This window comes from Lontra canadensis, unplaced genomic scaffold (genome assembly GCF_010015895.1).
Source record: "Lontra canadensis isolate GAN:19392208 unplaced genomic scaffold, GSC_riverotter_1.0 scaffold122, whole genome shotgun sequence".
Lineage (NCBI taxonomy): Eukaryota > Metazoa > Chordata > Mammalia > Carnivora > Mustelidae > Lontra > Lontra canadensis.
Genome location: NW_022631116.1, coordinates 2,398,898 through 2,420,022, shown reverse-complemented (window position 1 = coordinate 2,420,022; position 21,125 = coordinate 2,398,898). Strand labels below are relative to the sequence as shown.

At 39.4% G+C, this 21,125-nt stretch overlaps 1 protein-coding gene across 18 annotated transcripts in view; it reads right to left on the bottom strand.

The window, feature by feature from the left end:
• Positions 1–21,125, bottom strand: part of NCOR1 (nuclear receptor corepressor 1) — a 152,705-nt gene that overhangs the window by 127,968 nt on the left and 3,612 nt on the right. For 14 of the 18 annotated variants that reach the window (XM_032841349.1, XM_032841355.1, XM_032841365.1 and 11 more), the window contains exon 2: positions 3,175–3,352. In XM_032841349.1, the coding sequence (XP_032697240.1) occupies positions 3,175–3,282 (108 nt within the window). In that variant the 5' untranslated portion in view covers positions 3,283–3,352. Of the gene's footprint in view, positions 1–3,174; positions 3,353–21,125 lie in introns of those variants that run through there. The other 4 variants (XM_032841350.1, XM_032841363.1, XM_032841366.1 and 1 more) reach the window with 1 other exon arrangement.

Here is a 21,125-nt window from a genome sequence, read left to right as displayed (position 1 = left end):
GGTCATGATCCCGGGGTCCTAGGATCAAGCCCCGCATCCGGCTCTCTGCTCGGTGGGGAGCCTGCTTCCCCCTCTCTCTGCCTGCCTCTCTGCCTACTTGTGGTCTCTTTCTCTCTGTCAAACAAATTAAAAATTTAAATAAAAAAAAATCTTAGGAAACCTATAAAAAAGCAACTAAAGTAACAAGTAAGGTTGCAGGACACAAGATGAATAGACATAGTAGCAATGAACTGAAAATTAAAATTCCAAAACCAATACATTTATAATACATTTTTGCATCAAAAATATGAAATATTAGTACACCTGTGTGGCTCAGTCAGTTAAGCATCTGCCTTCGGCTCAGGTCATGATCTTGGGGCCCTGGGATCAAGCCCAACATCAGGGTCCCTGCTCAGGAGGAAGTCTGCTTCTCTTACTCCCTCTTCCTTTGCTCCTCCCCCCTCTTGCTCTCAAATAAAATCTTTTAAAAAAATATGAAACATTTCGGAACAAATCCAACAAAAGATGTATACGACCTACACACTAAAAACTACAAAACATTATTGAGAAAAATTAATGAAGACCAAAATAAACGCACTTATACCACGTTCCTGGACCAGAAAAATTAAGGTTGTTATGTTGTCAATTCTCTCCCAAATTTATCTCTAGACTCAATACAAAGCCAATCAGAATCCCAGCAAGGGGCACCTAGGTGATGCAGTAAGTTAAGCATCGACTCCTGGTTTGGGCTCAAGTTGTGATATCAGGGTCAGGAGCAGAGTCTGCTTCTGACTCTCTCTGTCTCCCTCTGCCCCTCCCCCCCCAAAATAAACAGATCTTTAAAAAAAAAATTTTTGTAGAAACTGACAAGCTGATTTTAAAGTATAGAGAGAAATGTTAAGAACTTGAATATTCAAAACAGCAATTCAGAAAAGAATCACACCACTCAATTTCAATTTATTCTAAAGCTATAATAATCAAGACAGTGTCAAGTGCTTTATTAAAGGACTACATGTTTGTTTACATGGAAAATCACATCGATAAGGTAAAGATACACAAAATACATCAACAGTATAGAGGAAACTGTATAAAGAAACAGACTTGCACATATATGGTCAACTGATTTTCAGTAAAAATCTGCAAGAAGGAATTCAGTGAGGAAAGAAGAATCTTTTTAGGGGCGCCTGGGTGGCTCAGTTGATAAGCATCTGCCTTCGGCTAGGGTCATGATCCCAAGGTTCTGGGATCGAGCCCCGCATTGGGTTCCCTGCTCAGCAGGAAGCCTGATTCTCCCTCTCCTACTTCCCCTGCTTGTGTTCCCTGTCTTGACGTGTCTCTCTCTCTCTCTGTCAAATAAATAAATAAAATCTTTTAAAAAAAGGAAGAAGAAAAATATTTTTAACAAATGGTTTCTAGAACTATTGGAAAGCTGTATGCAAAACAATAACCTCAATTATCCCCTTACATCAAAAAACAAAATTTAATTCAAAATAGGTGATAGATGTAAATGTAAGACCCAGAATTATAAAACTTAGACAAGAAAACACAGGAGAAAGTCTTAGGGAGCTGGTGTTTAGCAAAAACTTCTTAAATATGCACAAAAAGCAAGAAACATAAAAGACAAAAATTAATAAAGCAAACTTCATAAAAATTAAAAACGCATGCTCTTCAATAATACAATTAAGAAAATAAGGCAATACTTCTTCATATAATCAGATAAAACAAAGATCCATGTTAATTAAATAATTTTATTTATAATAGCTGAAAACTGGAATAGGGAACTAGATAAGTTGTGGTATGTCCATATCCAGCAATAAAAATAAAGTAATTACTAAGATGCACCAGAACATGAATAAATCTCAAAGACAGGGGAAGCAAAAGAAGCCAAAAAGTTCATATAAAACTCAAAACAAAGGGGATGCCGGGGTGGCTTAGTGGGTTAAAGTGTCTGCCTTCGGCTCAGGTCATGATCCCAGGGTCCTGGGATTGAGCCCCACATCGGGCTCTCTGCTCAGCGGAGAGGCTGCTTCCCTTCCTCTCTCTCTCTGCCTGCCTCTCTGCCTACTTGTGATCTCTGTCTGTTAAATAAATAAATAAAATCTTAAAAAAAAAAACCACACAAAACCCTCAAAACAAGAATAATCTGGTATGACAAAAAGCAGAGCAGTTGGTTTCCTGAGAGCTGAGGTTTGTGCAAAGTAGAGTAGGAGGACTGACCTAGATGGAGTACAAGGGATGGGGTGACAGAAATACTCTACATCTTCATTTTGGTGCTGGTTTTATGGTGTATGAACTGTCAAAATGTACACATATAATAAAATTTTATTATACATAAACTAAAACAGTCAATTTTAAAAAGGCAAAAACAAGGAAGAACAATGATCTAGGAAATTAGTATTCAGACAGAACATGGGTGGAGAGAGGACAACGCAACCAAAATCCAACACCCGATCATGATAAAAATTCTCAATCCAGTAATAGAAAGCAACTTCTTTAAGCAGAAAAGGGCAGCTACAAAAATACACAAACTAACATACTTAACATTGAAAAGTGAATTTTTCCCAAAATAGGAACAAGATAGCAATGCCCATTCTCACTCCATAATCATGACCACACTCATAGGAGTCTCTGAACAATATTTTATTGGTAAATTAGCTTTCTTTTTCTAAGATGACCATTTTATCTTTCCCTTCCCTTTTTTCTTCAAACCTCTCACACTCTTGTCCCTAGCCCACTCTGAGCTAATAATTTCACCTATTTTATTTTTCACAAGGTAAATCAGCATACAAACTCTTCCATCTACCTGCCATCAACCTCTCAAGAAGGTATAGGCCCTATCCTGGCCATCACTCAAGAGACACCAAGTTATCTGGCCAGCTTAATTCTCAACCAGAACTTGGAGTAATAAACGTAGGTCTTAACCTGGAAACCCGAGACAACTGGTATTTTTCTATCAACAACTACTACAAACAAAAACAGACACGTTCACCCCCTGAAATCTGGAATAAAACCATACTAAGACAAAAGATAATTAATCCCCACCCTTTGGCTCCCAATCTTTGAGAACAGTTCTTGACATTTAAAATACATAGATGTACCAATTCTATTTGGTTTCTGACCAACAAATGTATTAAACAGAAAAAGTATAACACACACAAACACAACTTACGCAACTGCATAGTGTTTGCTCCTTACCTGCTGGTGACGCGTGCTGGGAAAGGTGTACTGAACAGAGTGGGGAGGATAACGACTTTGTTCTGTGCTGAATGCTCCTTGGTTGGGAGGATAACCTGAACTTGACATTATCAGTAAAGAAGTCCTCACCAGGCTGTGAGATCAAGTCCAACAAACAATCATGTTTCTAGGAAACCACCTAAACAGGATGGGAAAAAATAGAATTGATAAGAACTAAAGCACCAGGTGTACTTCTAATAAATTATAACTATAGCTACATAAATAAAACCACAATTAGCAGTAAAAGCTTTCTCTCATGTATTTACTTAATATAAGTTATTAGAGTTTGAAAAACATTAATGGGTCTTTCCTGGTAGACTTATAAAACATTCTTTAATATATCACAAACAACAATATCAGTAGCTATAGAGTGTAAAAAGGTGTATAGACAATCTCAGCATGGTACCTGGCACATAGCAAATGCTCAACAAATGTCCTTTTTGTGGATAAATGTCTGAGAATCAAATGTGATCTATTACAGAAACAAAAATCTACGGTTTTAAGTTTTGGGGTTATAAAAAGTCAACTGTTAAAAAGATTCAGGGGTGCCTGGGTGGCTCAGTGGGTTAAGCCTCTGCCTTCGGCTCAGGTCATGATCTCGGGGTCCTGGGATCAAGCCCGCATCAGGCTCTCCGCTCAGCAGGGAGCCTGCTTCCCCCCTCTCTGCCTACTTCTGCTCTCTCTGTCAAATAAATAAATAAACTTTTTTTTTTTTAATAAACAAATTCTTTAAAAAAAAAAAAAAAATTCAAGATGGGGTGCCTGGCTGGCTCAGCTGATAAAGTGTGTGACTCCTGAGTTTAGGGTCATGAGTTCAAGCCCCACACTGGGCATAAAGCCAACATTAAAATAAAAATTTAGGAAAAAAAAAAGATTCCAGAGTATCTATAAGGCAAGCATTTACGCAGAGGAAATATTATCTTCATTAAATAATTCTGCCCCCAAAATAATAGCCTAAAAAGACATTCAGGATAAGAAAGTGTTCAAGGAAGAACAAAGTGAGCTTATCACTTCAAGGAAAACAACTGCCAGTATTCATGAAAATTAGAATTTTGGAAAAACTTTTATCTGCTTCCATGAGCTTGACAGCTTCCCCACATTTAAAGACTTTTCTGGCAAGAGTGGTGATGATACTAACAATTGTGAGTTTTTGATATTACATTATGAAATATGTCAACATTTGAAATATCTGTATAATTCAATGAATCAGTATTTTCCAAATGACCAATACAGAATGTTATAAAATTATTCATGAATATAATATTTACTTAAAGTTCAATACATTTTACTACAAATAAAGTACAATACAACCCAATAAATGTTTAATGGGATGGAATATGAAAAGTTCATTGATACGGTTTCAGATCCTACACAACAATTAACATTAAAAAAACTGCCACTTGGGACGCCTGGGTGGCTCAATGGGTTAAAGCCTCTGCCTTCAGCTCAGGTCATGATCCCAGAGTCCTGGGATTGAGTCCTGCATCCGGCTCTCTGCTCAGCAGGGAGCCTGCTTCCCTCTCTTTGCCTGCCTCTCTGCCTACTTGTGATCTGTCTCTCTGTCAAATAAATAAATAAAATCTTTAAAAAAGAAAAAAAAAAACTGCCACTTGTCCAGTTAGGGTGTGGTATCAAAGAGTATCTACAATTATCTAAAAAGGCTATTAAGGGCGCCTGGGTGGCTCAGTGGGTTAAGCCGCTGCCTTCAGCTCAGGTCATGATCTCAGGGTCCTGGGATCGAGTCCCGCATCAGGCTCTCTGCTCGGCAGGGATCCTGCTTTCTCTCTCTCTCTCTCTCTCTCTCTCTTTGCCTGCCTCTCTATCTACTTGTGATCTCTCTCTCTCTGTTGAATAAATGGGTAAAATCTTTTAAAAAAAATAAATAAATAAAAAGGCTATTAAAATATCCCTCTCTTTGGGGCGCCTGGGTGGCTCAGTGGGTTAAAGCCTCTGCCTTCGGCTCAGGTCATGATCCCAGGGTCCTAGCCCCGCATCGGGCTCTCTGCTCAGCGGAGAGCCTGCTTCCACCTCTCTCTCTCTCTGCCTGCCTCTCTGCCTACTTGTGATCTCTGTCTATCAAATAAATAAATAAAATCTTTAAAAAAAAAATCCCTCTCTTTTCCAAATACATATCTGTACGAGATGATCATTTCTTCACAAACTTCAATCAAACAATATACTGTAAGACTGAATGCAGGAACAGATTTGAGAATAAAGCTATCTTTTTTTAAGCCAGGTATCAAAGAGGTTTATAAAAATGTAAAACAATGCCGCTCTTCTCAAGTTTTGTTTTATTCCAGACAACAGCTACTTAACATAAAAGATGTTTTAGTAGCATATGGTACATTTATATTACTTTTAACATGAATTAATAATATCTTTAAAATGTCCATGTAATATCTAATATGGTAAATATCAACATATAGAACCCACATAAGCAAACACTCTTTGGAGTCCTAAATAATTTTAAGAGTATAAAGGATTCTTTCTTTTTTTAAGATTTTATTTATTTATTTGACAGAGAGAGAGATAACAAGAGAGGGAACACAAGCTGGGGGAGTGGGAGAGGGAGAAGCAGGCCTCCTGCCGAGCAGGGAGCCCGATGTGGGGCTCGATCCCAGGACCCTGGGATCGTGACCTGAGCCGAATGGAGACACTTAACAACTGAGTCACCCAGGAGCCCCAAGAGTATAAAGGATTCTTGAGACCAAGAAGTTTGATGACCACTGGCCTAGAGAACTAAGTCATCTTCAGATTGACTAGCATTAGTGACTCAGAAAGGCAAGTCACACCAGGTCCATGCACACACTCCTTCTGGAAAATCTGCCCCTAGTTAAGGTGAAGCTTTGACACAACGTTTCTATCAAGTGAAGTCCCCTAGTGTAAAAGGGATGTACCACTTAGGTCCCTCACCAGGAATGTGGAATTGAGAACCACAGCTACAGGGAACAGAGTTGCAAAGTTAGCAAGAGTAGGAGTCACAGTGAGGTTGCAGAGGGAGCAGAGAATGCCAGTCTAGACACAGACTAGAGCAGACATGCAGAGACAAAGGGAGCCAAGAGACCTTGCTGGCCCAGGAGACACAGAAGCAACTGCCTTGGCTCCTGAGTCTTTGCTCCAGGGTCAGTCCCATGAGAAGCTGCTGAACTCCTTTCCTTGACCTTGGATACCTGTGAAACTACATACACAGTCTTACAGTGAGTCCTCCTTCACCTAATAGAGATGGAGGTTTTTACTTCTTAGAATCATCAGAGCTCAAGTTAAATCCTAAAATAACTACACAAACTTGGAAAAAAACCCAAACGTCATGTCCATCAAGTAATAAATAGATAAATAAAATCAGGTATATCCATACAAGAGAACATTATCCCACCAAAAAAGAATGAAGTACTGATACACACTGTAACTTGGACAAACCCTTGAAAACATTACACAAAACTACAAGAAGCCAATCATAAAAGTCCACGCTTGGTGTGATTCCTTTCATCCGAAAGTACAGGAGATGCAAATCTACATGACAGAAAGTAGATTAATGGCTACTTACGAACAACAGCAGGGGAATGGAGGAACAGCAACTACTTCAGTAGAATATACATAAAATGTATCATTTGAGCCATTTTTAAGTGTATAATTGTGTATCACCACATACGTTCACGTTGTTGTATAACTACCACCACCATCCATCTTCAGAACTTGTTTATCGCCCCCAACTAAAATTCTGTATCCACTGAACACTAACTCCCAGTCCCTCTCCCCTCAGTCCCTGCTAACCACCATTCTAGTTTCTGTCTCCATGAACCAGACTACTATAAGGACCTCACAGCAGTGGAATCAAATGGTATGTTCTCTGATTGGATAACTGCACTTTGCACAGTATCTCCAAGGCTTATCCATGTGGTAGCATATATCAAATTACCTACCCTTTTAGGGCTGAATAATATTCCACTGTATTGGAGCTTCTTTTTGAGGTGACAAAAAGGTTCTAAAATTGACTGTAGTGGGGGACTCCTGGGTGACTCAGTCACCAAGCGTCTGCCTTCGGCTCAGGTCACGATCCCAGGGTCCTGGGATCAAGCCCTGTGTTGGGCTCTCTGCTCAATGGGGAGTCTGCTTCTAACATTTACAGTACTTTCAAAAGGCCTAAAAGAAATACACATATAGGGGCACCTGGGTGACTCAGTCGGTTAAGGATCTGCCTTCCACTGAGGTCATGATCCCAGGGTCCTGAAACTGAGCATGCTTCCAGCTCCTTGTTCAGTGGGGAGCCTGCTTCTTCCTCTGCCGGCCACTCCCCCTGCTTGTTCCCTATCTCTCTGATGAATAAATAAATAAATAAAATCTTTAAAAGGAAAATAAAGGAAATACATATATAAACTAAGGAGAGGACATCCTAAGCACAACCCCAAAAACAGAAACAATAGGACTCATATCTTAATCTTATCAAACAAATTATATATATATTATATATATACCATTATATAATATATATTGTTTCTGAACAGCAAAGATACCTCAAAACAGCAAACTACAAACTAGAAAAATTAGGGGTGCCTGGGTGGCTAGTCGACATAGCATGTGAATCTTGATCTCAGGGTCATGAGTTCAAGCCCCACACTGGACGCAGAGCTTAATTAAAGAAAAGAAAAAAAAAAAAGAATATTCATTTAAGAAAAAAAGAAAAACTAGAAAAAGGTAAAATAGCAAAATTTTGACGTAACAAATGTATTTATTTCTTACAAATCAATAAGGAAAAAATGAGCATAACAGAAATATAAGACATGACAGAAATATGGGATTAGCAAAGGGAATAAAAATAATGACACCAATTTCATCAATAATCACAATAAATAAATAAATAAATAATTTTTCCCAAATTGGCAAAACAAAAATAATACCTAGTAATGGTGAGTTTGTGGAGGAAAAAAGCACTCTTTCACAGACTACTAATGTATATGTAAAATGGGTACTAATCACTCTCTAAAGAAAGATAGCAATACACACTATGAGCCCTGAAAATACACATATCCTCTACCATAGCAATTCCACTTCTAAGAATTCATTTGATTATTCAATACAGAGATACCTAAAGATGAATGCCTGAGATGTTCCTCAAGGAACTATCCTAAACATCCAATACATCAGCTCAGAAAATTGTTCTTTTTTTTTTTTTTAAGATTTTATTTATTTGGGAGAGAGAGGTAGAGCACCAAAGGAGTGAGAGAGGGAGAAGCAGACTCCTGCTGAGCAGAGAGCTCAACAGGGAACTCAATCCCAGGACCTGAGATCAAGACCCAAGCCAAAGGCAAGTGCTTATCTGACTGAGCCACCCAGGCGCCCCTAGAAATTGTTTTTTAAATGTTTAGGTAATGGGAAATTTTATATAGAGTATGCCACAAATTTTATATAGAGTATGCCACAAAACGTCCACAAACATGAGAACATTTTGTTTTATAAAAGTATGATTTGTATGTAACATTTCTATCTAATTTTTCAATATGTCTATCATATCTTCACAAGATTTTAAGACCAAAGGCAGAAATGTCACGTACTCAACAAGCATCTATTGAGGAGTACACTATTACATACCAACCTGGTTCTAAACACTGGCACAGAATGGCAACTGCGACATGCCCTCTTATTGTGAAGTGACACAGACAATAATCAAGACATAACATGATGACCTGAAGGGTCATAAAACAGGATGGAAGAGAAGTGGATAAGGGAGACATTCCTGATGGGGTGATCACAGAAAGCCAATCTCAGCTAGGCTGACCCTTTGCCCTGATTTCCTGAAACAGACCCAATTTACAGCTATTGTCCCAGTGCAGTTATTAATTATGCTCCATTTCCTTCTCAAAACTGTCCCAGTTTGGATAACAAATTATATTCTAAGATGCCTTTTGAGCCAAAGCTTGAAAGATGAGAACAAGAGACAAGCGCAATCCTTGGAGAGGAACCACAGCAGCCCTAAGGCAAAGCAAGGAGGCCTGAGGAGAACAACAGGGTGGGAGGGGTAGAGGCCAGACAAGAGGCAGACGGAAATCAGCCTGTGGTTTTGCTGGTACATGTCTTGAAACCAAAATATCTCCCTCTGAATATTCTGAATACGAATCCCCTTTCTATCTTTATGTTACAAATATTTTCATCCAGAGTTCACGATTTCTTTCACATTTCTGAAGACCTTTTCTACTCCAAAGTAAAAAAATATTCTCTACCTTCCCCTCTGTACTCCTTTAAGGTGTGTGTATGTATGTATGTACATGTGTGTGTGTGTGTGTGTGTACACACACATATACCTGGTCCATAATCACCTAATTTTTTTTTTTCCAAAAAATGGTAAGGTAGGGATCTAGTTGTATTTTCTTCACTAATTGACAGCCAATTATCCCAACAAAACCCTTACTGAACACATTTGTCTTTCCACGCTGATCTGAAATGCCATCCTTTTACAACCCAGCAATTTTGGTACATACACCAAGGAGACACACACTCACTGTACAAAACGTCTTTACTGCAGCAGTGCAACCGGCCGCACACTCAAACTACACAACACTCCCCTCCTGTGCCCCTACATGTGCTCCAGGGGGAGGGAAAGAGCCAACACATGAGGTTCTTCGTGGGGTTGGCATTTGTTTTGTTTTTGGAAATAGGTATTATTGTGTGTATGATTTTAGAGTTTGTAACAGTACCCACAGAAGGCAAAAAGGAAAATCTTCTCACCCTGGTCCCCCCGTTGTCCTTCCAGAAGGCAACCGCAGGTACTAGTTTCTAAAGTATCCTTTAGACATATCCTACACACACACACACACTTCCCTCCCTACATAAATGGCAGCACGGTAGATACATACTGTTCTACAGCCTGCTTTAATCACTGAATGTATCTTTTTCAATATAGCAATCATTGTCATGAGGCTACAAAGAGCTTCTTCATTCTTTCTATTGCTATAGAGTATTTCACAGTGTGAGTGTTCAGAAATATTTCATAAATGTTTTCCATGTAATTATGCTCTGCACCCCTAAGAAATGTCTCCAGGATCTGGAGTGCCTGGCTGGCTCAGTCAGTAGAGCTTGTGACCCATCTGATCTCAGGATTCTAAGTTTGAGCCCCCACACTGGATGTGGAGATTACTTAAAAATAAAATCTTAAGGAAAAGAAAAAAAAGAAATGCTTACATGATCTATCTCTGAGCTCTCCTCCCAACACAGACATCTTAAGTAAATAAAGCTATAAATGGAACGGAGAGGCAAAAGGAAGGATCTTAGCTCAAGGTCATCCAAATTTTTTTCCAACGGTGGTCTACATGATGACACACCCACGTCATACTGGTATTGTTTGTGTCTGTGTTCTTCTGGTTTTCAGCAACAGTGAATCCTGAGTTCAACACCTGATTCAGTGTCACTCAAGTACAATTTGTCCATGTTTCCCTTTTGTCAGGAATCCTTCATGATATCCCAGTTTTGTGATGTGATTTTAGTGAAGTTTAACTTGACTTTCTCAAAAATAAAACAGAGTCAGGTACTATCAGCCCAACACAGCTGGCAAGAAAACATCAGCAAAATCAGAGATTAGCCCCTCTGGCACACATGGGTCAAAGCAGGCCCTACTCCTGGCCACAAGAGGGGCAGCCTGGAGACCACTACTTCTTCCCTCCTCAAAACTTACCCATAAGACACAAAGCAATAGTTGAGAGCAACAGTTGTTTTGGGGTTTTGTTTTTTTTTTAAGATTTTATTTATTTGTCAGAGAGAGAGAGAGAAAGAGAGCGTACAAGCAGGCAAAGTGGCAGACAGAGGGATTGAGAGGCAGAGAGAGAAGCAGGCTCCCCGCTGAGCAAAGAGCCTGATGAGGGACTTGATCCCACGACCCTCGGATCATGACCTGAGCCAAAGGCAGCCACTTAACCGACTGAGCCATCCAGGCATCCCTTGTTTTTTTTTAACCAGACTCTTTCCTTAAATATCTTACGCAGGAGCCAAATGTATAAAACCCACGGAGGAGAAATACTCCCATTCAATGAGAATGGGGACCTTTACAAGCTACCTCTTCGGTCCCCCCAAACAAGTCCTGCCTTCTGCCCTCACTCCAGTCAGGGCTCACCAAGATACCTCTTTTACAAGAATTCAATTTAACGTTAAGGCTGAAGGGGAAAAGGAGACCTTAAGTGGCAGTTTCAAATTTTAAGTTCGGTCCTTAGGACCAAAACTCATTACCTTGGGGTTAGTTACATTCCTCATTCATGAATGTTTACGAAACCTAGTCAAAGTTTTATGCACAATCCCCTCATAACATTAACTATATAACAATATTATAGGATGAGAATATACTAAAACTGATACATTATAAGTGAGAAGAGCACATTCCATCGGAATTTTTTTAAAGGGGGAGGGGAGGGGGACAGTGAATCTTAAACAGGCTCCCTGTTCAGCTCAGGGTCTGACACAGGGGGGGCTCAATTCCACGACCCAGAGATCATGACCTGAGCCAAAATCAAGTCATATGCTTAACTGACTAAGCCACCCAGGTACCCCACATTTCATCTGAATTTTATGAATAAACCCCAAACTAGTCTCGTTTGTTTTGTAAGCAGGCAATAAAACATAGTAAAATGAAACTGGTCTACTTAAATTCCTTTTTTAATCTTCCCCTATAAAAGTAAAAAAGACAGACATCAATTTACTCAACAGGAAACTTCTCTCGCACAACAAAATTTCAAATATAATCCCTCCCCACCCCAAAAATAAAAGTCCAATTCCCTCTCACCAGGAACTCCTGGCTTTTGGCCTACAATCTTTGCATAACCAAAATGTACTTGGACAGGTTTTCAAGGTGGCCTAAGCTATCTTGGAAAAAATAGCTAAAAATATACTTCACTGTGGCGGGACTGCAAATGCCTCTCCAGATAAGCAAGAATGAATCCACCAAGGGTCACAACAGAGGAGAAGCCCATGTTTTACCAAAGCAAAAAAAAGGACCCTACAAAATACACAATTCAATTTTCTTTTAAATGATCAAAGAATAAAACCTTTTGATACAAAAGTATGGGATAGGAGAATGGCTTCTGTGATATCGCAGGTGACAAAATATTAGTTATTAACCTGAGACAAATCAGGTCACACTAATTCTCATAAAGCAGCCCAGCTCTAGTCCAAACCCAAAAGTATTTTAAGCAAGGAGAGGCTAAGGGCCACCCCCTGGGATAGCCCAGCTACCTAAGGCTCTCCAGACTGGCCATGACTTAAAGAAAGTGGGCCTCCTGGGGGGCCTGGGTGGCTCTGTCAGTTAAACATCTGCCTTCAGCTCAGGTCATGATCCCGGGGTCCTGGGATGGAGCCTCATGTTGGGCTCCTGGCTCAATCGGGGAGCCTACTTTTCCCTCTCCCTTTGCCCCCCAACCTCCCCACACTCATTCCCTTTCTCTTCCGCTCTCTCTCTCAATTAAATAAAATCTTTTTGAAAAAGAAAGCAGACCTCCTGAGCCCATCTCAGAGGCCAGTCTTGAGCAGAAACCCTAGAAATCAAGTGGATTCTGTAATTTGTATGAGGTTGGAGAGGTGTTGAATCCACGACTAAAATTTCTCCTGTAAAATAAACTGAGGCATTTGTCCCTCAAACAAACAAACAAACAAAGGAGCTACTCTGCGAGAAGGCCATTAACAAAGTATTTATTTTACTTGTAGGTTCTTTTGAACACCTCACTTAGAAGATAGATAAATGAGAGCTAAAGAAAAAAAGGCCCTTAGGGTTCAACGATCTGACCCCAATCAAGTATGATATTAAAAGAAACATTAGTAAGGGCATAATTATTTGATTACTCTAATACAGGCATTCAACAAATAACTCCTGAACTTGCGGAGGGGGGGGGTGCTGCTCTCACCCTACATAAAGTGAGAAAAGAAAAAATTTCCCAAGACAGCAGTAGTAGACAACAACACAACTGAGAACTGTGTGGTACAGCTGCACTATACTGAACCGATTCTCTGAGCAACATTCATTCCAGCAACTATAAGAAATGAATATACTGGGGCGCCTGCGTGGCTCAGTCGTTAAGCATCTGCCTTCGGCTCAGGTCATGATTCCAGGATCCTGGGATCGAGCCCCGCATTGGGCTCCCTGCTCAACTGGAAGCCTGCTTCTCCCTCTCCCATTCCCCCTGCTTGTGTTCCCTCTCTCACTGTGTCTCTGTCAAATAAATAAATAAAATCTTTAAAAAAAAAAAAAGGAAAGAAATGAATATACTGCAGAATTAATAGGATGATAACTACAAAGAATTTTTAAAGTTACCATTTACTGAGTCTTTGTTATGTACTAGGCAGTATGTTAAGAGCTTGGCCTGCAAGGAGCTCACCTAAAACTAGTTCCATTAGTATCCCTAATTACGGCTTTTGAGAGCCTGAGTAACTTCCCCAAGGTTGGTTGGTTGGTTTGTTTTTAACTCAGAAACAGATATCTTAAAGATCCTATGGTGCTGTCTCCCCCTTGACCCACTAACAGAGACTGCTACAGGTTAAGAAGCAAAATCAAACAACGCTACTGAACAGACTATTTCTAAGGCATACACCACAATACGGTAGAAAAAAAGCAACTGACTTAAAATTTATTGAAATTCTATACAAAAAACAAAGCCACCAGATGCATGTGAGGGCAGGGACCAACTCTGTTTTGCTCACATGGCCTCCCCAGCACCTAACAGCACTTAGCTCTCAGTAACACCCATTCCAACAGCAAGTCCTGTTCTTCTTTCCATAGACCCACCCCAAGCCCCCCACACTGCTCCACCACCACTACCCTCACCCTCACTACTTACTACAAAAAAAAAAAACCCTAACTGGACCTCCCATGTTAATACTTCTCTCCACTCAAAAAGCTGTATGATCTCTTTAAAAGATAAATCAGAACATGTCACTCTTCTGCTTAAGACTCTCCAGGGGGCCACCACACACTTCAAATAAAATCCCAACTTCTCACTCCAGCCCACAAGGCCCCACCTGATCTGGCTTGCTTCCTCTCCAGATTGCTCAGTAGGTCCCAGCAACATGAGCTTCCTTCCAGTCCCTTCATCCTGCGCCAGGACCCGACTTGCCTCAGGACTTTGTCCTTCTTTACTCTCTGCCTGGAATGCTCTTCCTGGCTCGTTCAAGTGGCTGACTCCTTTTTTTATCAAACTTAGCATTTCAGTTACAATGTCATCTACTCCGAAAGGCCTTTCCCAACCACTTATAAAGTGAGTTCCCATCAGTTATTCTCAACCACATAAGCCTTTTTTTTCTCCTTTATAAATTAATCTCAACCTGAAATGGATTTGTTTGTTTTATTTCATTATATTCTGTCCTTCCCCACTAGAATATAAACTGTTTGATTCCCTACCATATTTTTTGAACAAAAGAAGTAAGAGGGGCGTGTGGGTGGCTCAGCTGGTTAAGCGTCTGCCTTCACCTCAGGTCATGATCCCAGGGTCCTGGGACTGACCCCACATTAGGCTCCCTGCTCAATGGAGGGCCTGTTTTTCCCTCTCCCTCTACTTATCCCCCTGCTTATGCGCGCGCGCGCGCTCTCTCTCTCTTTCTCTCTCTCTCTCTCTCTCTTAAATAAATAAATAAAATCTTCAAAAAGAAGAAGAAGAAATGGATAGAACTTATTTGAAAAGTTTGAAAACCTACTGAAGAACATAAAAAAGTCTATCTGAACAAAAGAAGAGGAAGTACATAAAGACAATCCTCCAAAATTAACCTATAAATTTTTGGTATTTCTAGTCAATATGCAGTATTCCCCATAAAAATCTCAGCAAGATGTCTTATTGAGCGTCACAAAATAATCTGAAAGTTCATCTGGGAGAATACATGGACGAGAATTATCAAAGTTTAGGGAAAAAAAACAGAGTAATGAAGAAGGGACCTATCAGCTTTAAAATTATAAATCTGGGACACCTGGGTGGCATAATCAGTCAGTTAAGCAACCAACTCTTGGTTCCACCTCAGGTCATTGTGAGATAAAGCCCGAGGACAGGCTCCACATTCAGCAGGAACTCGCCTTGAAGTTCTCTCTCCCTCTTCCTCTGCCCACTCCCCCACTCCCCAAATGCACCCTCCATACTCTCTCTCTTACTGAAATAACTTTTTTAAAAGTAAGTAAATAAATAATAAAATTATAAAACAGCAATTTAAAGGATATGAGATCAAGAACATAATAAATTATAAACGGTTGCAAACATATTTAGTAAACGACAAAAGTTGCAAATCTAATCAGTGGGCCAAAGGCTGACTAAACAGTGCTCACACAACTGGCTAACTATCTGGAAGAGAAAACATACACACATATATTCCCCAGATATGTCTACCTCTTTTCCTACCCTAGAAAGAAATTCCAGATGGATCAAAAAAATAAGAAGTGAAAAAATAGGAAAGAAAAAAAAATGAAAGTTCAATTAAAATCTGGGGACTTCTTTGTCTAAAAAATACAAAAAGGCACATGGTCAAAAGTCTTCCTCTCACTTACATGCTTCAGTCAACTCAGTTCTTACAACAACCAACATTACCAGTCTCTTGGGTTTCATTTCAGAAATATCCTATAACATACAAGTAAATATGTATACATTATTTTTCCTCTTTAAAACAATCAGTAGCATACTGTGCAATAATATTCCTCACATTACTTTTTTAGTTTGATAGATGGGTGAATATTTTAAATTTTAGCGTAAGGATGTCTTTCTAAGTAGAGCATGAAACCCAGAAGCCATATATGGACTACTAATGAAGACAGCTAACATTTATTATTTACTTACTATGTGTCAGCCTCTGTGCTAAATGTTACCTTACACTATCTTCAATCTAAAAATAAACAAACTTGGAGCGCCTGGGTGGCTCAGTCAGTTAAGGGTCTACCTTTTGCCCAGGTCATGATCCCAGGGTCATGGGACTGAGTTCCACATGGGGCTCTTTGCTCAGCAGGGAACCTGCTTCTCCTTCTGCCTGCCACTCCCCCTGCTTGTGCTCTCTCTGACCCCCCCTCCAAAAAAAATCTTTTAAAAATAATAATAATTTAAAAAACAAGGAAACTAAGGCTTAGAGAGGTTAGGTAATGTGCCCAAGGTCACACAGTCAGCACAGAGCAGGACTGGGTATATCAGACTACATAATAACACAAAAGGGAGGGGCACCTGGGTGGCTCAGTCTGTTGAGTGTTCTGACTCTTGATTTTGGCTCGGGCATGGAGCCTGCTTCAGATTCTCTGTCCCTCTGCCCCTCCCCATGCCTCTGTCTCTTTGCCTCTCTCTCAAAAACACACAAAAGAATAGCTGGGGGGGCGGGGAGACTGTGCACATGTCTGAAAAAAGTGAATGCCTTAATATATAAAGAGCTCTTCAAATCAATCTGAAAAGGACCAAACTCTCCATCAAAAAAATAACCAAAAGCAGGCAATTTATAAAAAAAAATACAACTCCCCTCATAAAAATAATTCCAACCTCAGTAGTAATTGATAAAAAGTCAATTATATCATTCCTCCCCACACACTTTAAACTTTCAAAATGTTTTCATTTGTAACATCCACTACTGGCCAGGGTTTGGGGCACACTCGTACACTTCTATCAGTATCTTTCCAAACCTATACTATGGAGGCAACAGCAACTCTACTTCCAGAATCTATCCTACAAAGTTGCTTGCACCAGTACACAAAATAAATACACACAAATAATTCACCTCAGCTTTGTTTTTCTGAAAAACAAAACAGAACAAAACAACACCAGTAGCCATAAATAGATTAAACAAATCATGGTATTTTCATAAACAATACCATGCAGCCATTAATGACAGAAGTAGCTCTAAATATTCCAACACTTAACAGGAATACATGAAAGAACAATATATTATGATCCTGTAACACAGGAAATTACACACACCAAAAAAAAAAAAAAAAAATCTGAAAGAATATGCAACACTTAAAAGATTATATCTAGGAAGTGGTACTTTCAACTTCTTTATATACTTCTGTATCATACTTCTGTAAAACAACATATTACTTACAATAGATGAAACACAAAGATTCTAAAATAACACAACCTCCTTCACTCATTAAAATGGCTCTATGTGAATATACAGCAACTTCTCCTTCCACCCTTCCCCTCCTGCTCTGTTTCGTTCCCTCCTTCCCTCTCCCTCCCTCTTCCCCCAACACATACACACCCACACACACAGAGTTAATGGACTATATACTCCCTACATCTGGTATATTTACACTGTGTATATTTTAGGCTGTAACTCCTAGAAAGCACAAGTTTTGGTTTCATTCCAAATACATAAAAGTTATTGTAATTCAAAACTGAATTAAAAGGACCTAATCAAAAGTAATACAGTTCAAAGACATGATGGTTACAATTTAAAACAAATATTTCCAAGTTATACAAATCTGTACGCCACTGCCAAAAGAAATGTACTGCCTAAAACAAATACTCTGACTTTGAACGGTCCGTGACAACAAAAATGTCAAGTAGAGTCTATCAGTTAAATAGAAAGAGGCAAACTGTAACCAGAACGGTGACCCTCACAGCAAAACTAAGTGTCAAATTTTCCTAGAAAAATGTAACCTCAACTTATTCTGGTTTGATATCAGGTTATTTATGTATAACCAAACAAAAACAAAAAGCCCAGCCCAAATTTTATTCCTCAAGTAGACGGTGGGGGTGAGTCAAAATAACTTGGTCATCTTGACTTTTCCTCTGCTCTTGACTAGTCTACTTAAAGATTTAAATTTTTTTTAAGATTTTATTTATTTATTTAACAGACAGAGATCACAAGTAGGCAGAGAAGCAGACAGAGAGAGAGGAAGGGAAGCAGGCTCTCTGCTGAGCAGAGAGCCCAATGCGGGGCTCAATCCCAGGACCCTGGGACCATGACCTGAGCCGAAGACGGAGGCTTAACCCACTGAGCCAGGTGCCCCTAAAGATTTAATTTTTGATATAAAACTAAAAAGCACTATTCTTTCAAAGGGAACCCTTCAAAGGTATTCTTCAATAACGCTACTTCACTAATTCACAATTTTTTCCAACCACTGAAACTACTCCAAAATTCCCTGTGTTATGTTTGCGTGTGTGTGTGTGTATATATATATATAAACATATGCTTGTTCTAACATTATCTGCAAATACAGTCAGATGAACCAATCCCATCCTTTCTTTCTCCCCAAAATCCCAGTAAACTGACAAAAATATTTTTTAAATGATTTGATAATTCACAGATTATACTTTTTTTTTTTCTTCTCGCTGATGCTGGTAAGTTTCTATCTGTTTTTAAGTTTACATAAACTGGGAAGCCTGTGTGGCTCAGTTGGTTAAGTGGCTGCCTTGGGCTCAGGTCATGATTCCAGGATCAAGTCTGGAATCAGGGAGCCTGCTTCTCCCTCTCACTCTGCCTGCTGTAAATTTTTTTAAAAACTTTAAATTTACATAAACTATTCACCAAGTTCCCACATGTGTATCAGTCAGCTTCTTCAACAATCTAGCACTTAGGTTTTTTATGCATTTAACAAATTTCTATTACACACTTCCTGGGTACAATGTTATTCTGGAAGCTGGGATAGACATGAGATACAGACATGCCTACAATGGGCTTATGGTCTAGCAGGGACTAAATGGACATGTACCTAAATAACTACGATATTATAACAGAGGCATAAGTAAAGCACTAAGAACTTCCAAAACGAGAAATACACATCTTTGGAGAAGAGGGAGTAGGAGGGAGACTTCCTGGCTAAAGTAATATGTGATTAAACCCTCAAAAAATAGGCAGAATTAAAAAAAAAAAAAAAAGGCAGAATTTAGATGTGGTAGATTTCAGAAGTAAAGATTTCAGAAGTAAAGCACATTAGGCTAAACAGGCATATTATCTAACAGCCCGAATGGAATATATATGACATGCTTCAGTACTCGTGTGAGGATATCAGTTGAAAAAGAACATATGCTTCTTTCTTTAAATTTTACAGCGTAAGCGCCTATAGAAAACTAATACTACACGTGCTCTTTTCAACACAGCATTAAGAATACACTTCATGGGGCACCTGCGTGGTTCAGTGGGTTAAGCCTCTGCCTTCGGCTCAGGTCATGATCTCAGGGTCCTGGGATCGAGCCCCGCATCGGCCTCTCTGCTCAGCAGGGAGCCTGCTTCCCCCTCTCTCTCTCTGCCTGCCTCTCTGCCTGCTTGTGAGCTCTGTCAAATAAATAAAAAATTTTAAAAAAATTCACTTCATATTCACGCTATTTACCAAAGCTTTTATTTAACAACTGAAGTCGCTTTTATTTAACTGAAGTCCCTCTTATTAAAAAAAAAAAAAAAAAGTCCAGAAGTTTGAAAGTAAGTGAAGCAAGGGGGTGTCTAGGTGGCTCAACTGGTTAAGCGTCTACCTTCAGCTCAGGTCATGATCTCTGGGTTCTGGGTTCCAGCCCCTGCATCGGGCTCCCAGCTGGGTGGGGAGCCTGCTTCTCCTTCTCCCTCTGACCCCCCACCCCCGCCCTCCTGCTTGTGCTCTCTTCTCTCTATCCCAAATAAATAAATAAAATCTTAAAAAAAAAAAAAAGTAAAGGAAGCAATAGCTAATTTATAAAGTAATTTTACCTGTTTGGGTCTCAGAAGTTCCTAACCATCGACCTAATACAATTTCTATTACTGTAAAACTTAAATTCCATAAAATATCACTAGGTCCAGATAACCTCAGACATTTTTGTTTAGGAAGATACTCATCATAGATTAAAAATTAAGCAAACCAAATAATTCCTAATGATCATATTACTGATGTAGATCAATACTAATTTTTTTCAAACTATATTTTCATTGAGGAAATTTAAAGTTAAGATAAACTCAATACCTAAGCTGAGTAAGTTATCTCCCTTTCCCCATCCACTCCAATTTTTGTTCTAATTATCAATCATAACACTGAATCATCCTATGCATGAGATGGTGGAATGGATGAGTCCTACACTGGATGTCAAAAGACTGGATCCTACCACTGGCCAATTGCAACAATTTAGGCAAATCACCTCACTTCCCTGATCTTCAGTTTATCCACAAGTAAAATAAGACTAGATTATCTAGTCTATTATTATCTAGTCTTACTATGTATTATTGTCATCTAAATCCTACAATTTCTGGGGCGCCTGAGTGGCTCAGTGGGTTAAAGCCTCTGCCTTCGGCTCAGGTCATGATCCCAGGGTCCTGGGATCGAGCCCCGCATCGGGCTCTCTGCTCTTCGGGGAGCCTGCTTCCTCCTCTCTCTCTGCCTGCATCTCTGCCTACTTGTGATTTCTGTGTGTCAAATAAATAAATAAAATCTTTTAAAAATAAATAAATAAATAAATCCTACAATTTCTATAAATTATTAGCATTTAATTTTAACCAATGTAGGTGGGGTTTGGGGGGTGGGGTCTTGTGGGTTGGGGGGGGTCTGCGATCACTTTTAAGTAAAAGGAACAGCACACACAGTGAGGAGTCCAGCTGAAGAACTCCACAAGAACATTAACATGGCTTTGTATGGTCTCACTCTCAAATGCAAAGAGAACAAACGAACGAAAACAGAAAAAAAGAAGTATTTTGGATCTGAAGACTATCCAACTAATATTTTGACTACACAAGCTTCTAGGGTAGAAAAAATGGTAGAAGAACAGTAAAAATGTTCAAGGGAAACCACCATCACAAGAATACCAAATAAAAAACAGATGCCCTACATACACTTATTGCTACATGACAAAAGCTTTTCATGGCTTTTCAATACTCCTAAGTCCCGACAGGAGAAAAAAAAAAAAATGTTTTCTTAACCATCAATCTAAATGTACTTCTTGCATCCTCAAACCTGAAAAAGGCAAAATAACAGGCAATCCTGACTAACTTATTTGTGCACATAACTGATCTGCTCAACTTTATACCTTTAC